Genomic DNA, 17458 nt, shown 5'->3' with positions numbered 1-17458 from the left:
CGGACGAAATCTTTACTGTGATCAGGGTCCTTCACCGATCGCCACCCGTGTATAAACTACAAGATTATGACGGGGACCCCATTGATGGGTCGTTTTATGAGCCCGAGCTGCAGAAAGTGAAACTGACCGAGGACAAAGCGTTTCATGTGGAGAAGATTTTAAAGCGGCGCACAGTCAGAGGGGAAAAACAGGTTTTTGTCAAGTGGAAAAACTGGCCGGATAAATTCAACAGCTGGGTGAAAGCCTCGGAAGTGGTAGGCGTATAAAAAAAGAGACCCCTCGCATCATTCGGCTCATTTTTTAAAATTCATCATGCAGTCCGAAGGGTTTTACGTGACCCTGCCTTCCAACGCCAGCAAGGGCTTATTTAAAGATAACGCCAGCGGCTGCTACACGGTGGATCTGGCCAAACCCCTCGAGCTGACCGGAGAATGGAGCGTGGGCTTATGCGAATTCATTTATCCGCGCACATGGTACAATCTACCGCCGGACGCCTCCTACTTGGAGCTGATGCGGACGACGGAGGAAGATCAGCCCCTGGTGATTTTAAAATTCGGCAGGGGAGGTCATTACGGACGCGTTAAAGATCTATTGGATCACCTGGTGCCGGCGATCCAAAAGTACGACCCGTCCTTCGAGGCTTCATTCAACAACGTCACCAAACGTCTGGATATCAAAGGAGTCGGGAGCCATAAAATAAAGGTCTTCCCTCCTCTGGCTTACATGCTGGGATTGAAAACGAACGAGTGGTGGACTCTGTCGAAGCGCTCTACTCCGTATCCGTGCGATATGAACGCGGGCGTATATAACCTGTTTCTCTACACCGACATCGTTCAGTACCAGCCGGTCGGTGACAGTTACTCACCGTTGCTCAGCGTCCTTAACGTGAAAGGCGATTACGGAGACGTGATCAGCATCAGACATAATACGGTCCATTACTTGCGCGTTTCTAAAAAATACATTAAAACCATACGCGTAGAAATTAAAACGGACCGCGACAGATTCGTGGATTTTGTTTACGGGAAAACGATAGTCAAGCTGCACTTTAAACCGGCTTGAGAATGGCTGCGCGTCTCCCGCAGGACCCCCACCGTTTTGTGAGGTATTATGAGGGGCAGGTGGGAGGTTCCCTTCCGGGTTTTTACGGAGCGCCCGTGATGTACGGCAGAGGGATAGGATCCATCTTCTCCAGACTGTTTCGTTTCGTGTCTCCTCTCTTCAAATCCGGGTTCGCCGTAGCTAAACCTCACCTGAAAACGGCCGCAACCAATATCGCTACAGACGCTGTGAAAAGAGTGATGGGTAAGCTGACAGAGCCTCGCCAGGAGGGGGCGGGGGGTATGATGGTCCTCTCCCGCAGGAAGAGGAAACGCCCTCCGGGCGAGCGGATTAAAAATAAAAGCGTCGGAGTAAAAAGTAAATCAGTTAAGGCTGGCAGCGGGAAGAGAAGGAAGCCCCAGAGGAGCTCTGACATATTTTAGAAGAAAATAAATAAAAAATGTCTCTCTTACACAAGAAATCTGCCGAATGCACCCTTGCCGAACTGGATCTATTTTCGGCTCCCATGACCCAGCTATCCATAGAGGATAAAAAATATCAAGAATGTCAGCCCCTCTCTGCTTTGAGCGACAACTCACCCATTGAATTTTTCATCCCCGGAGACGGGGAAAAGTATCTCGATCTGAACGACACCATGCTCCATCTGAGAGTGAAAATTACGGAAAGGGACGGGAGCAACATCCCACCCGATGCGGGGGTAGCCCTCATCAATTATCCTCTCAACACAATTTTCAGTCAGTGCGACGTTATTCTGGGGGATCGATTGATTTCGCAGTCCAGCGCCACCCATCCTTACAGGGCCATGATCGAGACGCTGCTCAACTTTTCAGAAGACACTCTAAAGAGTCAATTCAGCGCCGGTCTGTTTTACAAAGACACTGCCGGAGACATGGATTCTATAGTTATAAGCAACGGGCCGAACAGAGGGATAAAACAGAGAGCCGTTTTCACGGCCGAGTCGCGAGAAGTGGACCTGCTGGGTCCCCTCCACGCAGATATTTTCTTCTGCGAGAGGCTCCTGCTGAACTCTGTGGATTTGAGAATTAAATTGATACGCAACAGCGATGCCTTCAGTCTGATGGGAACTCGGGATTCGCAGTTTGCTCTGAAAATAACTTCGGCCTCTCTGTTTGTTAAAAAGGTCACTGTCTCGCCGGCCGTCAGGCTGGGGCACGCCGCGGCCCTGATGAAAGGAAACGCCCTCTATCCTCTTTCGCGCGTTTCTGTGAAAACCTACTCCATCCCTGAAAATTCCAGGATCTGCAACCAAGAGAATCTCTTTCTGGGAGCCATGCCAAAATACGTGGTCCTGGGCATGGTTCATCACGACGCCTTCACCGGGAGGAGGGATCTGTCGCCTTTCAACTTTAGACACAACGATGTAGAGTATCTGGCGTTGTGTCAGGACGGCAGGCAGGTGCCCGCCAAAGCTTTCCAGCCACAGTTTGACCGCGGAAATTCGGTCAGGGAGTTTTATCACATGTTTTCCGCCACGGGGAGACACCTCAAAGATTTACCTCTGAGCATCGATCGCCGGGAATTTAACGAAGGGTACGCCCTTTTTGCCTTTAATCTGGAACCCAGCGAGGATGCTGACGCCCTGTCTCCCGTCTCCAACGGGAATTTGAGGCTGGAGATGAGATTCAGAGTTCCTCTGCCTCAGACCACAACTCTCATAGTGTACGCCTGCTACAACTCAATTTTGGAGATTGACTCTAAAAGACAGGTGCTGGTGGATTATTACTAAAATATATACATGGATAACCTTCAGCTGGAGCACATTCTACATCGCGCCTTGGGAGACGTTTTCTGCGGGGTTTGGGCCTCGGACCAGCTGGCCTTTTTGAGGCGCGACTTTAAACCCCCCGCCTACTTTATAGTAAACACTCACCCCTCGCACTTGAGGGGAGAACACTGGCTGGCTCTGACTCTGGAAAAGGACGGTTCCTCCACTTTTTTTGACTCTTACGGATTCCCTCCTGACTTTGCTCACTATCCCTCTGTCATCTCAGAGTTTCTGGAAGGCCGCTCTGACAAAATACTCTATCACGATCGTCAACTTCAGCACCCTATGTCTGTCGTTTGCGGGCAACATTGCATTTTTTATCTATGTCACAAGGCTCAGGGGTTATCCGTCGGTAAAATACTTTCTCTGTACTATAACGATGTGTTTAAAAATGATGACATGGTGTCTGACTTTCTGAAAGGACGCTGCCCCGCTCGCTCTCGCAGAGGTCATCACGTGGCGTGCTCCTTACAAAAGTTTAAAGATGTGTGTATCGAATAAAGAAACGTAAACAAAAAAAAGTTTGTTGCAGCGTTTTTTTATTTCATTTGTAAACAAAAAAAAACATTTGATTTTACATAGAGGTCCAGGTCGGGGAAAGCGTTATTTTGACCCGAGAAGGTTTTCTCCCCCTTCGCGCAGGTGTCTGTCCTCCCTCCTCCTCCACAGATTTAAGACGCGCATACTGATCGCGAGCTATACGGTTATGTATTGAGGATGAGGGTATGTTTGTTTCGACCAAAGTAGTTAAAAACGCGTTCCATCCTTTCGGTCGCATTTGGTTTTTACTTTTAAAAGAGAGGGAGAGGTTTTTAAATAGATCGATCATGTGCGAACCCCGCACCGCATCCCCCTTGTAAACAAATTCACCCCTCTTTGTCCATCCTCCTCCACCCTCAGCTAATTTCTGCATAATGTAGCGGGCGTTTTTGCGATCTCGAGGGGGTAAGGATTTTAATACTTCTTCCATCATTTCATCATCCTCCTCTCTGGGCCGCTGCACTTGTTGCTGCACCTGCTGCTGCACCTGCTGCTGCGCCTCCTCTGGCGGGAGGTGGAAAGTCACCCTACTCTCCTCGTCCCGGTCCTGTTTAGAGAGTGTGAGATATCTCCGCAGCAGAGATTCGTATCTTTTGATTTTTTCGTACGAATTTAACCGCGGATCCTCCAGTATGGCTTTCATCTTTTCGTCCAAATCGTCTTTGGCAGTTTCTCTGACGGTAGGCTCGGTGGGTCGGGTCAGTTTTTTCAACTCGTGAGAGGGAACGAGAATCATTTTTTTAAACATCTCAGCGTTTTTGAAATATTCCTCCCAGCAGGTTCCCCAGAATGGGTACGGCTGCGGACAACAGAGGGAAAAGAAACCCGCCCGTTTGTTTCTTTAAAACTTGACGCTTACGGTTTAAACTCGTTTTCTTGTCGGCCAGCAGCCTGATGATCTTTTTCTGGCGTTTCAGTTTTTGGTATTGAGGAGCGGAAAGAGGTATGTTTCCCCTTAAAAGATTTAAAGCTATCTCGCACAGCGCCTGGAGGAAATCCGGGGAGCTGTGAGCGAGAATGTCTTTGCGTTTCTGCGGCGACGCGTGGTACAGAGCTTGCAGTAAGACTGCGTTTCTTTTTATACGCTGAGACATGGCTACTTGGGTTTAGGCAGGTAAATGACGGGGTACTGCCCCGGAAGCAGACCGGCGCGCACTCTGTAGCGTTCTGGGCACGAGGGAGTGAGATCGAGGATTAAATACCCGTGGGGTTCCTCAGTGGCGTCTTTGAAACTGTCTGAGAAAAATGTTTTTTGCGAAGGGAAAATCTGACGGGCCAAAATCTCAATCTGCAGCTTGTCTCTGGGGTTTTTAAACAACACCATATAATTGGAGTTTAAGCTGATGGTGCGGCTGTATTTACCCTGATGGAAAACGTTCTGGGTTAGCATCATAACCGAGACGTTTTTATGGTGGCGGTATTGAGTGAAAATTTTAACCACTTCCTGGTGATCCGAGGCCTGAAAGATGACGTCATCCAGCACCACCAGAACGTCTCGGAAATCTTCAAAAGAATCAGGCAGCCCCTCGACAAATTTAATGTTTTTATTGGCCTTTGAAAGCTCCTCATACATGGGTTGAAAAGAAGTATAAATCCACACAATATTCGCGGGCACAGTATCCATGACGCGTTCACAGTTTTCCAAAACACACTTTACAAAATGAGTTTTCCCACACCCGCTAGGACCCACAACTAGACAGGAAAAAGGCACTTTCAGTCTGTGATCAAAATCAGTTTCCTCCATTCTTTTTTAGAAGAAAACTAAAACAAAAACACTAGTACCCGAAAGGCAGAGTTGTACCGTCTGGAAAGAGACGTCTCTTGTCGTAAACCACGCGAAACTTTTTCTGAAATGTTCTGTTTTTGAGCACAAAGCCTCTCTTATCCCTCTGAATACCGTTCTGAGGGGTCTGGAGCTCCGCCTCTTTCATACCAGAAAGGTAACTTTCCACCAACCCGCTCATACTGTCGAAATTGACACGTTCGCAACATTCTCTCCTCTGCGTTATTCCTTTCATTTTTACCACCATTTTCTTTTTGTTTCTGGTCCGGTAGGCGTAACTCTTTGGACCCGCGGAGACAAATTCCTGGATGGTGTCCCCGTCTAATTCGTCCGTGAGATCCCCTAGATAGTTACCCAGCTCTAAAGGTTCCTCCCCCTCTTTCACTACGTAGATCAGAGAGTCGGTGTCGGTGTACAGAACGCTGTGCTGCAATTTTTCTAAATACTCGTAGAGTTTTAGACGGGCGTAGGCTGTGGTGAAAGCTGTTATGGCGTACATGAAAGCGAGGTTTTCAAGGATTCTCTTCTTATGAAGCATCCGTCGAGCTGTAAGAAAAGACGGACAGAATGTATTTTTTAAACCTTACATTTTTTATTTTTATAGAGCAGAGAAGTTTAATAGGATCGATTCATCCCCCCGTCAATTACCTCTCAGTCTCCTGAGAGGAGCTCTCCTGAGAGGAGGCGATCTGGACGGTTCCTCCTCAGCCTGATTTTCTTCCGCCTGATTTTCTGTATCGGTCTCTGTCGGGGAAAATAAAACAGAAGAGATTTAAGAAAACAATCTCATCCTTCCTATTTTTTTGAGAATGAAAAAACGTTTTATTTACCTCGCTCCTCCGCCCTATTGTCTGTAGCGGCGGGGGATTGGTTAGGTAAATCCGCAATCTCGGCTGCCGAGAAATAAAACAGAAGAGATTTAAGAAAACAACCTCCTCCTCCTTATTTTTCGAGAATGAAAAAACTTTTTATTTACCTCGCTCCTCCGCGCGATTGTCTGTAGCGGAGGGGGCTTGAATAGGTATATCCGCAATCTCGGCTGCCGAGAAATAAAACAAAAAGAGAAAGATTTAATAAAAAAAAACTTTCTAGCACGCTTTATGCCACTCCAAGTCGGGAGGGGCGGTATAGCACACTCGGATTACTCCGCCACATCCTGATATTTATCGAAATGACGGATATTGCATCATATTGTTTACCTTTTGGTTTAAAAGGTATTTTCCTGCAGTTCTCCCGGTATGCGTTGACGAAAATAACGTCGTCGTCTTCTTCTTCTTCTTTTCGCTGCGGCGGGGTCTGTATATTCTCGGTTACCTCTGTCGAGAAATAAAGCAAAACTTTTTAAAAATCTGCTCCGGGTCGGGAGGGGCGGTATAGCACACTCGGATTACTCCGTCACATCCTGATATTCAACAAAATGGCGGATAATGCATCATATTGTTTACCTTCGATTTTAAAACTTTTTTCTCCGCGGTTCTCCCGGTATGCGGAGACGAAAATAGTGCCGTCTTCTCTTCGACGCGGCGGCAGCGGAGGTTCTGCGGGGGATATGGCTTCTAATTCGCCGCGGAAAACGGCCGGATTTCTGCTGTTACTCACTGCATTATCGATTGTTTCTGTAAGTATCAGAGCATGGTTAAATCAAGTCTATCTAAACTTATTTAAAAAATGGTATATACTTATTTAAACGTACCGTAGTCCACTTGCGTGAAATCATTGATGTAGAAATCTAAAAGAAAGTAATCAAATTATTGACATCTCTGTTGATATATAATTTAAAGTCGTAAAGAAAAAAACTTACCGGGGTGAGGTATGAACAGTTCTGGCGAGATGGCGCTCTGATCGGCGGCGTTGTTTGAACGGAATGCTGACATAATATTCACGGATTCTTCCTCGCGATTGGTAGAACTGTCACAGTAGGGGATGAGCAGATAGCGACTCCCCTTCCGCTTCTTCTCTCATTTTATCCTAGTCTAGCGAAGCATCTGTTTTTCGCATCTTTCTCTTGACAATACCGATAGTTAGAGTGGGTTGTTTTTTTTTTTGATTGCCTTCTTGCGAACGCCGTCTGTTTTCCCACATTCTGCAACGGTAAAATATGGCTTTGAGACGGGTATTTGTTTTACCAAATGGACAATTGCTGTCTGACCTTGTTCTTGCTGTTGACAAAACTCGGCTCATGGTTGACTCTTTCCCACAGAGGGGGGGTGCTTTAATAAACTTATTCGAATATGAGCTTTTTTCCTCGCTAAGACTAGTTTTATGGGGAGATGTAAGAAACCGGGTTACAAGCAATGATAATATCGGATGTTGACTCCTCAGCGTCATCATTTTCTATCTATTGAGAAAACTTATTGTAAAAAGTAATGAAGAAAAAAACTCCTCCTTGCCCCGCGGGGTGTGTGTGTGTGTGTGTGTGTGTGTGTGTGTGTGTGTGTGTGTGTGTGTGTGTGTGTGTGTGTGTGTGTGGGCCTTCTTGTGAACGCCGTCTGTTTTCTGCAGCGGTAAAATACGACTTTGAGACGGATATTTGTTTTTACCAAATGGACAATTGCTGTTGACAAAACTCGGCTCATGGTTGACTCTTTCCCACAGAGGGGGGGGTGCTTTAATAAACTTATTCGAATATGAGCTTTTTTTCACTAAGACTAGTTTTATGGGGAGATGTAAGAAACCGGGTTACAAGCAATGATAATATCGGATGTTGACTCCTCAGCGGATCAACATTTTCTATCTATTGAGAAAACTTATTGTTAAAGTATTGAAGAAAAAACTCTCTACTTTGGTCTGACAAGGAGCAGGTTGCGCAAAACCTACCTCATATAGATGTTTTAATAATAATAATAATAATATTTTTTTGGGGGGCGTGTTATAGGATATAAGCATTGAGAAAAAACTGATATCTGCTGTCTCACTCCTCCTTGACCCGCGGTGTGTGTGTGTGTGTGTGTGTGTGTGTGTGTGTGTGTGTGAGTGTGTGTGTGTGTGTGGGCCTTCTTGCGAACGCTGTCTGTTTTCTGCAACGGTAAAATACGACTTTGAGACGGATATTTGTTTTACCAAATGGACAATTGCTGTTGACAAAACTCTCATGGTTGACTCTTTCCCACAGAGGTGGGTGTGTGTGTGTGTGTGTGTGTGTGTGTGTGTGTGTGTGTGTGTGTGTGTGTGTGTGTGTGAAACAAGATCGCCTGTCGCTGGTTTGTTTTTTCAGTCTCTTGTAAAAAAGGACTCTCAAAAGGAAAAGTAGTATTCACTAAGCGATATTTATTCAATTTTTTTTACACATAGGCAGCCTGTAGGTTACAAGCGGATAGAAAGTTCTTCTTTTCATCACAAGCTATGGTGTATCTTAAAGGTTTTTTTTTTACAGCGTCTGTATTATAGGAAAATAAAATACTATTGAAATCTCTACAGGAAGTCACTCTTTATTTCCATTACAAACGCCGGTGCAGCTTAAGAAAGTAAAATTACATCCGCTCTGTCTCTCTATACATCACAGAATCATCTGCTGCATCACCGCTGTGCTTAGGGAACATGATGCAACAGGTCTGAAAATGACTAGACACTTCCGGAGTATTTCCGGTAGGGTCATAAGGTCCGGATCGATGCCTTCCATAGTAAATATGCTGTATTTGAATATGTCATATTCAAAACCTTCTTCTTTGGGAGAGCAGATCTCATCGGGCACAGGACCGCTGCGGGGCTGCAGAAGGAAAGAATCCATCTTGTGTCTGTGCCTTAGAAATTGTGACGGACTCCTCTCTCTGCTTTTTTATTCCCCTCCAACAGATGGCGCGCTTCCGGAGGTTTCCCCCTCCCTCTAAAAACTTTTTTTTCCCCAGCAACAGATGACGCGCTTCCGGAGGTTTCCCCCCTCCCTCTAAAAACTTTTTTTTTTTTCCCCAACAACAGATGATGCGCTTCCGGGTTCACCCCTCCTTTCTCAGGGTGCAATTCGACACGGTTAGCAACAGATGGCGCGCTTCCGGGGTTCGCCCCCCTTTCTCAGGATATAATTCGTCACGCGGGGGGTTTCCCACCCCCCCTTCTCCGGATACGATTCGTCACGCTCATTACACGCTTCCGGGGGGGAGGGGCGGGAGGTCAAAAGGTCGTGATTAGGGCCATCAATCACTTCGGATCAAATTTTGTCATAAGCTGTATGGGATTAACTCTCTATCGTACACCCGTTCAAGTTTCATGACAATGGGGATCTAGACTTTGTTGAACTCTAGGCAATTTGAACAGGTAAAATTTGAGTGACCAAGGAGCAGTTGAATAAAAGTCATGGAATAAGTGTTGAAATAAACTGGCAGAATTAAGAGAATTAAAACATTTCAAGAGCTCAAATTACTTAATATGGAAACGGTTCTATTTTGTTTCACGAACGCAAAACATATAGGGTTATGAATATGAAAAGGTTGAGGTGGTGTTGATTTGACTCTGTGTAGGTTTAGGTGGGTATTTTTACTGATAGGAGGAATATTCAGTGACAAGTCCTAAGACCCGGGCGTTGGTATTTTTGTTTTTGTTATCTTTTATTTTATTTTGTTTTATATTTTGAACAGTGCACTGATTTTTGTTTGTGAATCTTTTCTTTAAGCAGATCTGCACATCGGAAATTACAAGCATTACACGTCGGCGAGAAAATTGTTGTAAGTGAGTTTCTCCGCATTAGAATTGGCTCTGGAGGAAACCACTTATGGGGACAATTAGAAAATGAGAGTCCCTGCCCAAAAAAGGATTCAGCGAGGTAATCCGATCTCAAGTTCTTCTTTTTCTTTTTGAAATGAGCTAATTTTGCTGAGGGCGGAAATCTAAATGCGGCGATGGTTTCCACTATCAGCAAAGAAAGAAAAAATGGATGAATGAATGAATGGATGAAAGACTGGAAATAAAACAAACGGACTGACTGGTAAAAGCTGACAAGACTTGACTACGACTTAAGGTTAACCTCCACCGAGATAGAACAAGAGGGTGGATGAATTTATGTGTGATTCTTTTTACAGGAAATCTTTTTATAGCACCTCTGGAATGTGGATGTGCTGCTAATGTTTGCTTTGCTGTGTTAAGAATGTGTGAGGAGGGTGCAGTAGAAAACAGACAAGTGACATGAAAACAAGTAATAATAACAAATAACTAATTTGGGGACAGTTTGACAGAGCTCACTAACTGGCCACTAGGGAGCTCTTGGTAGGGATACACAAGTGGAGTAACATTGCCCAAAGGGTGAATAAAACAAATTGTGGCAATAATAGTGATTTAATGATCAGAGAAATCCTGAACATGATACTTGTCTGTTGTGCTGAATCTTTTATTACTCTTATGATTTGCAGGTGGTTGTAAATAAGCTGTTTGCTTTAACAGGTTTGCTTTTTAGCTGAATTGCAAAATACAACTAGAACTATTAGTTGAGATTAATTAAAATTAACCTGACACTGAGGAGGTTCTATATAAGGAAGAATTAAAACAGATATAAAATGCATCTGATCTTTAATTGCAGGTGTAACCATGAAGATTTTTGGTACATATTGCAGGTTGTTGCTCATTATAGAATTTGTGCTCAGCTTCATAAGGCAAAAAGCTATAGCAGGGGTCTATGATTTCGTTTGTGTTTTAATGATTTAGGTATGGCAAAATTAAAGGTTTCTAGTCAATTTAGGGAACCAGTGAGACACATAATTAGATGATCAGAAACTGAGTACTAGACTTAAACTTAAGTTAGAATTAAGAATGCCCAATTTGTTTGAGGTCTGTTGTTCACTTTTATACACACATTGCAAATGTGCTTATAAGGAGACGGGATGGTCCAGTTGACGAAGGATCGGATTGATATATTGGAGGTATTGACTTCAAGTGAAGAGGGTTAAATGCATGCACGCTTACACACATAGAATCGGAATCAGAATCAGATAAATCAGTCACATAGGCATAGCATAGGATTGGAATGAACAAAGTCAACAACATTAGGTTAGGAGAGCCAGCGAGGGAGATGTGTTGGCTTTCTGTCTCTTGCAGAGAAAGGAATAGACACCAGAACAATGAGGTCTCGGGGAATGCTTGGATGAGACGTGAGCGGAGAGGCGTCAGGGATCATCTTGAGCAGAACAGCGGAAATGGCACAGAGAGCTGTGCTACTGAGCTTCCAGGAGAAGGAGGGAGCGTGCCAAGCTCCGGAAGTAATAGTTCTGTTTCCGGTGGTCTCAAGGTGAATGAGCCGAGGGGAGCTCAGGGAAAACTCATTCCAAGTCACAACACGGGTGGTAAAACAGAGGCAGAATAATCCTCTGCAACGTGGCTAGCTCACTCAGTAGTCTACCTGGGGAGCTGAAGAAAGAAGAATCCGAGGGTGTTTCTTCACTCCAAGAGGAGGTGGCGAAGAGGCCTGAAGCGTGACAGGCTGAGACTCGAGTCTGAAGCTAAAAGCTCAGCTGGGTTGTGGGGAAATTGGAAAATAAAGGGGGAGTTGACATGTATGAGTGTTGCTACATGTTTGTTTGTTTTTTGACAGACGGGTGAATTGCCCAGACGCAGAGGTCTACCCGCTCGAGAGTCCAAATTGATTGAGTCGCCGGCTGGGATGGCTCAAATTGCTAAAGAACAGCAAGTAGATGATTGACACAGTTTACTGAGCCCGCTCCTCTGTATCCAGAGGATGACTGGGGTTATCAGTGTATTTTGAAATTAACTAGAGAGGCTGTGGACACAGGTAACTGCACCACCTTATCAGGTTTATATCCGCGAATTGACAAACGTACGCAAACACGTCGATCCACGCCTAAACGAAAATATTTACACATGTCTTGAATTTGCGACGGACGTGGTGAAAAAACACTTTAACAATGTATGTACATCCAAGTGTGAACACGGCGCTGGAGGATCGGATGACGTCTGTTTTTGGGCAATGAAAAGGGAGTGTTTATGTCTGCCATGTTTTCTTTTATGGTTTTTCTAGGAATGTTGATGATCGGGTGTTGTTTCATTCCTCTGCTAAGGCGTGTCTTGGTATAATTGGTAAGCAGGGCCCTAGACTCTGGTCCAGCTGGGTCAGCTGGTCCGGAACATATGATGCCGTTGCGAGAAGCCGCTTGGACGGAGGAGTGACACAATATCTCTAAATGTTGGCCTTTTTTCTAAAGGCCAAAGAGGAGGAGTGTGATCAGGAGATATTTTATTTTGTATTCTCATAATCAGTTATCATTGATTAATCATTTACCATTGTGGAATCTGATGATAGTATAATCTTTGTTTTATATCTATGGTAATCTGAGTAAAGATTAATGTATGCAGGTTATCATCATTGTAATCAAGTCTCAAATGGTATCCACAGCATTGTATTCACCGTCCATAACTGGAGGGTCCAGCAGGACCTTGTTCTAATTCATTTGCAGGCCTACATCAGAACATGCACATAGAGAGTTATGTAAACACGCACGTTCACCCTTATTTACACAGGGAGGTCATGTCAGGACATTCTCTAGTTGGACACACAGGCTCACAGAACTGCACAACATGACATGTCACACACTTGTTTTTCTCTAAAGTATCATCTGATGTTTGTATAAGGAGAACTTTGGACTATGGGGAGACTGTTATCATTTCCAGTAAGGTCTAACTGTGTGATGTCATCATGGGTTATATAAGGATGGGGAACGGTCCACTCTTTGGAGATCTGTGGCTGTACGCTTGTCTTCCCATGCTTCTGTCTTAGAAGTGTGTAATAAAGATCACTATTCTGACATCTACTGAGACCATGCAGTCGTTTGTCTTCTCCTCAAAACTCGAATCATGACACTTACTAGGGTATATATATTAGACTTAATAGTCACTATATACAGTAATTGACTTCTATTCATTTTACATCAAATTAAAACTTTGGGTGTCAGATAATTATTTATTAAAAGCTCGACATTTTAAATGAGAGTAAGAAAGAAAAGTATGTCTTTGTGCCCCCTTTTCCCTGTTCATGCCCTATCGGCCCCCCTGGCTAAACTTTGCTAGATCCGCCCCTGCACAGTTACGTCAGCTACGTAGAAAAAGATCCTGGTGTAGAAAGTAATATTAAATAAATTCTAACAACAGCTTATCAAGCTTAAACGTGCTGCTGTTGTTCAGCCGCTGGTTTCCTCTTTCTGGTGCAAAGTGGGGCAAAAACAAACAAGAGAGACGGAGTCGCGACAGAAAAGCCGATCAGCTGATCATTAAGCAGTTTCACGATTGAAGTAGCAGCCGGAGAGCGAGAGGCAGTCGCTTGTTAAGCTTAACGCAGGAATGCTTTACAAACATTCAGAGATGGACTTACACACTTGCTTTACTTCTCTCGGGGATAACTTTGTCGGAGATGAAATGCCAGGTTGCTAGCGAAGCTCCACATGCTATCCAGACTAGTGATGTGCGGATCGATCCTGAAATATCGATTCCTCCGATACCAATCATTTATGTTCTAGAATCGATTCTCACATTAAAATATCGATATTTTAGTAATTTAGAGTAAATTTGTAGTTTATCATTAACAGGAACACAGTGGAAAGAAACTATAACATTCGGATTGCCTACATTCAAAGGAACTACTTCCTCTTCCGCCTTTCATAGTCATGTGCGAAATACGGCTGTATAAATGTCTCGCAGCCCCTTGGCGTGCGCACTCACAACAATGGCTGAGCGTAATTGTGCGGATGTATTTTACCTCCACAAACAGCTGAGCCGTGGTTTGCAATAAATGTGGCAAAAAAAGTGAGGTGTTGTGGCCATACTTGCCAACCTTGAGACCTCAGAATTAGGGAGACATTCAAAAGGGCTGTTTGGGCGGATAAATATATTTTACAGGGTTTATTTATCGGATAAAATACGTTAAATGTCACCGTTATTATTGGCCGGCCCGGAAACAGCGGGGGTGTCCAAATTCAGAGGCTGCTTCCACCTGAGGACCGGCCTTCGCGGTCTAAAGAAAGCCGGGTAGTACGTCACGAGCTCCCTCGGTGGAGTGAAACTCTGCCGTCTGCTCCTTGCTGTCTAAAATATAACCGGACACTGACGTAAACTCTTCTGTTTAATCAGTTTTCTGTTTGACGTTTATTCAGCTGTGTGAAAACCAGGGGCGGAGCGTGGGGGTGGCTTACGGGGCTTAAGCCCGGGTTGTTTTGTCAGAAGCCCGGGGTATTTTGGAGTGTAATTTTTTCATAGTTAGATGCCTGGCTGACAACTGTATAAAACAAAAAGTACACACAATATTCGAAGCACATAGTGCACACTGTGGGAATTTACGACTGTGCGTGAATCCCCCCCTGATATTGGTATGATCCAAGCTCAGGCACTAAGCGACTGAGCGAGGGGGCGGGGGGAGCTGCTGCCCGTGAGTGCGCTGTTGGAGAGACGGAGCCAGCCATACTAAGGAGAGCTTAAGTTTGAGCAGGTACCAAAGCAAATCATTCGTACCGTACAAATAATGTAAATATGACGGTGCATCACGAAAGATTGATATCAAACTGATCACTTGACCAATATTATTTTACTTGCTCTTCAAGTGAATCAACAAATGGCGAAATGAAAAGCCGAACAAATGCTATTTTTTAGAGAGTCTTAGCTTACGTGTGTTTATTTCATATTTTCAGTTCTTACCCTCCCCGACTAATTCGGTTTCAGTTATGTACTGAAATATAAGAATGGACATTAGAGGGTTCTTTCAAAGAAAAAACTCAGGTAAATGTTATTTTATATATTATGCTTTGTATGTTGTTCAGTATATTTCTATGCAAAACAAGAGGGATTTCAGTACACAGCAGGATATTCACATTTGTAACCAGATATTTACACTTTAGGGAGAAAACATAAAACATTTTTACTGTACAACATCAATTTAGAGTAAACTTTTGTTTTAGATAAATATTGAAATATATTTTGAATTAGTTAAATGTCAGAATAAAGAGAGACAGAGCTGTCTATTTTTTATCACTTTCATTAAATTTAGGAGTACATATACACTAAGTTTATTGTTAATTAATAAGAAAACTCCAGACGATTCCATTCTGAGCTGAAGAAGCTTCTGATAGGTTAGTAGAGTCCATGTGAGTAAATTGGTGGCACAGCTGTGGATGCATATAAGGTAAAACACAGAGCCTGTTTCTTTGACATGGGAACATCAAGAGATGTCAACCAAAACACCAGGAAAAGAATCGTGGAGCTCCATAAGTGTGGCTCAGTTTGAATACAATTTGGTGCCATTTGCAATTAAAAAACACAGACAGTTTCTCTCTTTACTCTTAAAGTTAACAAATATGTTTTTATATTTATCTAAAAAATAAACATTTAGTCTGATTTGATGTTACAATTAAAAAAGTGTTTGTGTTTTGATCTGAAGAGTTTGTAAATATCTGGTTTCAACTGTATATTTGATGATTGTCAGCACAAAGAGGGAGAGAGAGGAGCAGAGATTGAGATGGAGAATGAGGACAGAACAGAGATGAACAAGAGCAGGTGAGACACACATGTTAGTCAAATGGTTGCTTACTAAAAGTATCACTGTATCATAGGTACTCATGTATCTCGTACCTAGTGTTTCTTTTTAGGTTTGCTATTTTTCAAATTCTATATTTATTAAGTTCTGCAGGCTTGTTTGCACAACAAGGCTAAATAATTATATAAACTTTTCTCAATCTAAATATTGTACTTTGGTAGAATTAAATAAATAAGTGTAGCGCAGGTCTATGATGATTTTTAGTGCTACTATCATCTAGTTCTGATTGTGGTTATGTCTTGGTTAAGTCCTCAGTAATCCTGCTTTTGAACTGTTGTAGTCCTGTTTTAATTCTGGATCAGTTCTGGGTCTGGTTGAATTGGGGTTTAGTCCATCGCACATCACTAATCCAGACCACCGACAGGTCCCGCATGCCACAGCCGCTCTATCACGTGATGCATACTGCTCCGACGTGCTAACGTTCTGAGGTGAGTTACAGCGTGTTGCAAGTTTTGTGAGGTGCTTTCGTGATATTTAATGGATCGGATTACATTTTTTATTTTTCTCCGATATCCGATCCAGTAATTTAGGTCAGTATCGGACCGATACCGATACGTAATATCAGATCGGTCCATCTCTAGTTTAAAATACATAAAAAGATTTCTGTCACTTAGTTAGAAAGAAAGCGAAACAACTATGAAAGCTTTTATTATAAGCAATCAAATCACTTCTTGAGAAAAGGGCCTCAAGTTAGGAGTGGTGTAATTGTTTATTATTTCCAGATAAGTATGCAAGTTCCTGCTTAGTTCCTTCAGCTCAATGGCTAAATGAAATAAATCAAATCACTTAAAAAAAACAACTGTATTATTATTATTATTATTATTATTATTATTATTATTATTATTATTATTATTATTATTATTATGAGCCACTGTGGACATTACCAATACCCTCCCACTCCTCCAACCCTTCCACCTTCTGGGAAGAGATACAGATTAATCCGAACCTGAAGCAACAGATTAAAAGTCCTTAACTCCTTCTGTCCTCAAGACTGTAGTAATATGCAGGGTAGTGGACATAAACCATGTTAGTCTCACCTTTTTTTCTTTCTTTTTTTACTAAATGCAAAAGTCTTGAGCCACAACTAATTTCTTTCTAATTTGGTTTCAAATTTTAAAGGGATTTATTCATTTGACTTAAATATTTGACTTAACTGACTGTGGCATCAGCAAATACTATTTACTATTTTTTCTGTGTTCTAGCAAGTTTTCAGTAGGTCAGAGTTTCAAGATTTTATATATTTATACAGTGTTACAGTTTGTAACAAAAGCTGCCAACTTCTGCTGTCAGGGTTAATTAAAATTAAAATTTAAAATTAAACACAAATAAAAAATGTAAATAACAGTAGAGCTTACTATTAGTCATGAAAATATGTGTTATGAAGAACAAAATTGTATTTTAAATCTGCTATTTACCCCAATTTTAATCCCTTTCTTTTTTTTTTAGTCACAAACATTTTTACTACAAAAATTATCAGTATTTGCATAAAGTTAATTTGTCTTCTGCTGACAGAACTTGGGTTAGTTTGTGTTTTAAATTTGTATTATAAATAAAAGTCACATGCCTCAAACCTGAAGGGAATGAATCTGATTCTTGGGCTGCTTTTTAGGTACAATTTTCAAAAATGCTTTCTAAATGAAGATACCACAAAAGCCGAAAAGAAAACACCATTCCATTTCTTGGCCGAGAAAGAATATCTATAAAGCTATATAACTCTAAATAAAATTGTGTACAATAAGGCACTCAAATCATTCATCATTAACTGATGGAAAAC

At 42.7% G+C, this 17458-nt stretch overlaps 2 protein-coding genes across 2 annotated transcripts; one reads left to right on the top strand and one right to left on the bottom strand.

The window, feature by feature from the left end:
- Positions 1–1498: 1498 nt before the first annotated feature.
- On the top strand, positions 1499–2806 carry LOC146550817 (uncharacterized protein F54H12.2-like). Its single transcript, XM_085259995.1, has one exon. It carries the CDS (start codon positions 1499–1501, stop codon positions 2804–2806), a length of 1308 nt encoding a protein of 435 aa, XP_085116121.1.
- A 629-nt stretch (positions 2807–3435) lies between these two features.
- LOC146550816 (uncharacterized) lies at positions 3436–14241 on the bottom strand. The gene is made up of 9 exons (XM_085259281.1): positions 13474–14241; positions 6970–7251; positions 6862–6897; positions 6614–6784; positions 6368–6484; positions 6145–6207; positions 5999–6061; positions 5817–5912; positions 3436–5714 (listed from the first exon to the last, which is right to left on the bottom strand). Exons 2-9 carry the CDS (start codon positions 7040–7042, stop codon positions 5161–5163), a joined length of 1173 nt encoding a protein of 390 aa, XP_085115407.1. The 5' UTR covers positions 7043–7251; positions 13474–14241; the 3' UTR covers positions 3436–5160.
- Between the last annotated feature and the right edge of the window lie 3217 nt (positions 14242–17458).

This window comes from Mchenga conophoros, linkage group LG20, assembly GCF_057382185.1.
Source record: "Mchenga conophoros isolate Kocher_MC1m ecotype Shallow Benthic linkage group LG20, M_conophoros_male_GT1.1, whole genome shotgun sequence".
NCBI classification, from domain to species: domain Eukaryota; kingdom Metazoa; phylum Chordata; class Actinopteri; order Cichliformes; family Cichlidae; genus Mchenga; species Mchenga conophoros.
The sequence above is the reverse complement of the archived record's forward strand: the minus strand, read 5'-3'. Positions and strand labels throughout refer to the sequence as shown.

Bases quoted from the DNA above. Each gene is read 5' to 3' on its own strand.
- LOC146550816 (XM_085259281.1), bottom strand. From the start codon at position 7,042: ATGTCAGCATTCCGTTCAAACAACGCCGCCGATCAGAGCGCCATCTCG. The intron at 6,898-6,969 runs GTAAGTTTTTTT...ACTTTCTTTTAG, and splicing joins ACTGTTCATACCTCACCCCG to ATTTCTACATCAATGATTTC. The intron at 6,062-6,144 runs GTAAATAAAAAG...ATTTCTCGGCAG, and splicing joins CAATCGCGCGGAGGAGCGAG to CCGAGATTGCGGATTTACCT.
- LOC146550817 (XM_085259995.1), top strand. From the start codon at position 1,499: ATGTCTCTCTTACACAAGAAATCTGCCGAATGCACCCTTGCCGAACTG.